The sequence below is a fragment of the Cyprinodon variegatus genome, unplaced genomic scaffold (assembly GCF_000732505.1).
Source record: "Cyprinodon variegatus isolate N-32 unplaced genomic scaffold, C_variegatus-1.0 Scaffold896, whole genome shotgun sequence".
Taxonomy (NCBI): domain Eukaryota; kingdom Metazoa; phylum Chordata; class Actinopteri; order Cyprinodontiformes; family Cyprinodontidae; genus Cyprinodon; species Cyprinodon variegatus.
Genome location: NW_015151349.1, coordinates 207,053 through 208,572, shown reverse-complemented (window position 1 = coordinate 208,572; position 1,520 = coordinate 207,053). Strand labels below are relative to the sequence as shown.

Sequence of the window (1,520 nt, the reverse complement as noted above, 5' to 3'; positions counted from 1 at the left end):
GAGAATGGCGCTAGGCTTACCGCACCGTGACGTCACTGCTGGAAGATGTCAGTAGTGCGGTTTTACTATATTTGGGCAAAAATAGCCGCTCCCAGACTCAATGATCGCGACAAAAATTATTATTTTATTTTTTTACTGATTAACGCTAATTTCATAAAGTCACCGCAAACGTATTACTTTTAGGTATAAATAATGATTCACTGGTTATCCCTTGCTGACCAGACTTTTCCTTTAAAAAAGTGTTGTTGTTTTTTTTTATCAAAGCACCAAACTCTTATCTATACTTACAGAACTGTCCAGTAATCCGTTCCCATCGTTGTCATAAAGCTTGAAAGTAACTAGAATTAAACAAAAACAACTGTGAAATCTAATCAATGGGTTTAATTAGCTCAGTCCTATGAAGTAAATGATGTAAATGTCAAACTGACACTCAAGCTTCTCCCGGGGCTGCCCCTCCTCCAGCACTGAGAAGTAACAGGACACATCGCGTAGAAAGACTCCTCCTGAAAATACAGAAGCTTTGGAGTAAAACTTTACTGCATTACATAAGAGGTAAGTTACATGGGGGATCATATAAATAAATGATCAGAAACTTTCTGAAGGTTAGTTGCAGGTGTATTCGGTGACAGGTGCAGAAACCGAAAGGCAAACAGGAGACACTCGTAGCATTCCTTTGTTTTTAATCACTTTAAGGCAGCGATAAGAAAACCACTGATGCGTAAAAAGTTACATGACTTCCGAAATGAAAGTACTTCAAGTATTACAATCAGTTACCTCCTTTGGGCATGGTTCTTTTTGGAGACAAATCCTCTGCTTGTTGAAAATAGCGGAAGAGCTTTTGGCAGAAGTTTGGAGGGAAGTCCTCCACTTCCAGGTAGGTCTTCAGGAAGAGACAGAAGCCCTCCAGACTGAGGGACTGAGCAGAGACAAAGGATCGCATTTACACCACAGCACGCCTCCTGCTTCACTACAAACACTATTTAACACCTGTTACAACGATAGAGGTATAAATTAATCTTTACGTTTAATCCAAAAAAATAAAAAAAATAAGTTACCCATCAGTGCATTTCACTCAGTGGTTAGATATTATTTATAAAGATAAGTCGTAATAAAAAAATCTAGAATATCTAAATGGAATCATAGCTTAGGATTTTGTAGCGCAACCTGTTGAGATCTTTTGGTTCGGATCCTTGTTTTTGGGGCTGAATGACTTAATCTATGTGCAGATAGTAGTGCTGCGCCGATGCCATTTTTTGGCCCCAATATGATACCCGATATCTGGCTGTGCAGTATCGGCCGATACTGATACCAACTGTTTGAAATTGATGTATGTGCAGGGGTTGACGTTAAGGACTTTCACATTTAATTTGCCCAGAAACTATTTTTACTTGCCCAGTATAATGTTTGATAAATATAGTTCCTAATATTCATTTTTGTATATATATCAATGAAACATGTTTCCAGGTTCCTGGTGTGTATCTGCATGCGTCAGATAATGAACTCAATCCTACATTACCGTG

General features: G+C 38.5%; 1 protein-coding gene across 1 annotated transcript in view; it reads right to left on the bottom strand.

The window, feature by feature from the left end:
* dgka (diacylglycerol kinase alpha) overlaps nucleotides 1-1,520 on the bottom strand; it is a 27,630-nt gene that overhangs the window by 22,561 nt on the left and 3,549 nt on the right. Inside the window, exons 4-6 of the mRNA XM_015397905.1 lie at nucleotides 775-916; nucleotides 429-503; nucleotides 289-338 (exon numbers count right to left, since the gene is read on the bottom strand). Coding sequence (XP_015253391.1) covers nucleotides 289-338; nucleotides 429-503; nucleotides 775-916 — 267 coding nt within the window. The remainder of the gene's footprint in view (nucleotides 1-288; nucleotides 339-428; nucleotides 504-774; nucleotides 917-1,520) is intronic.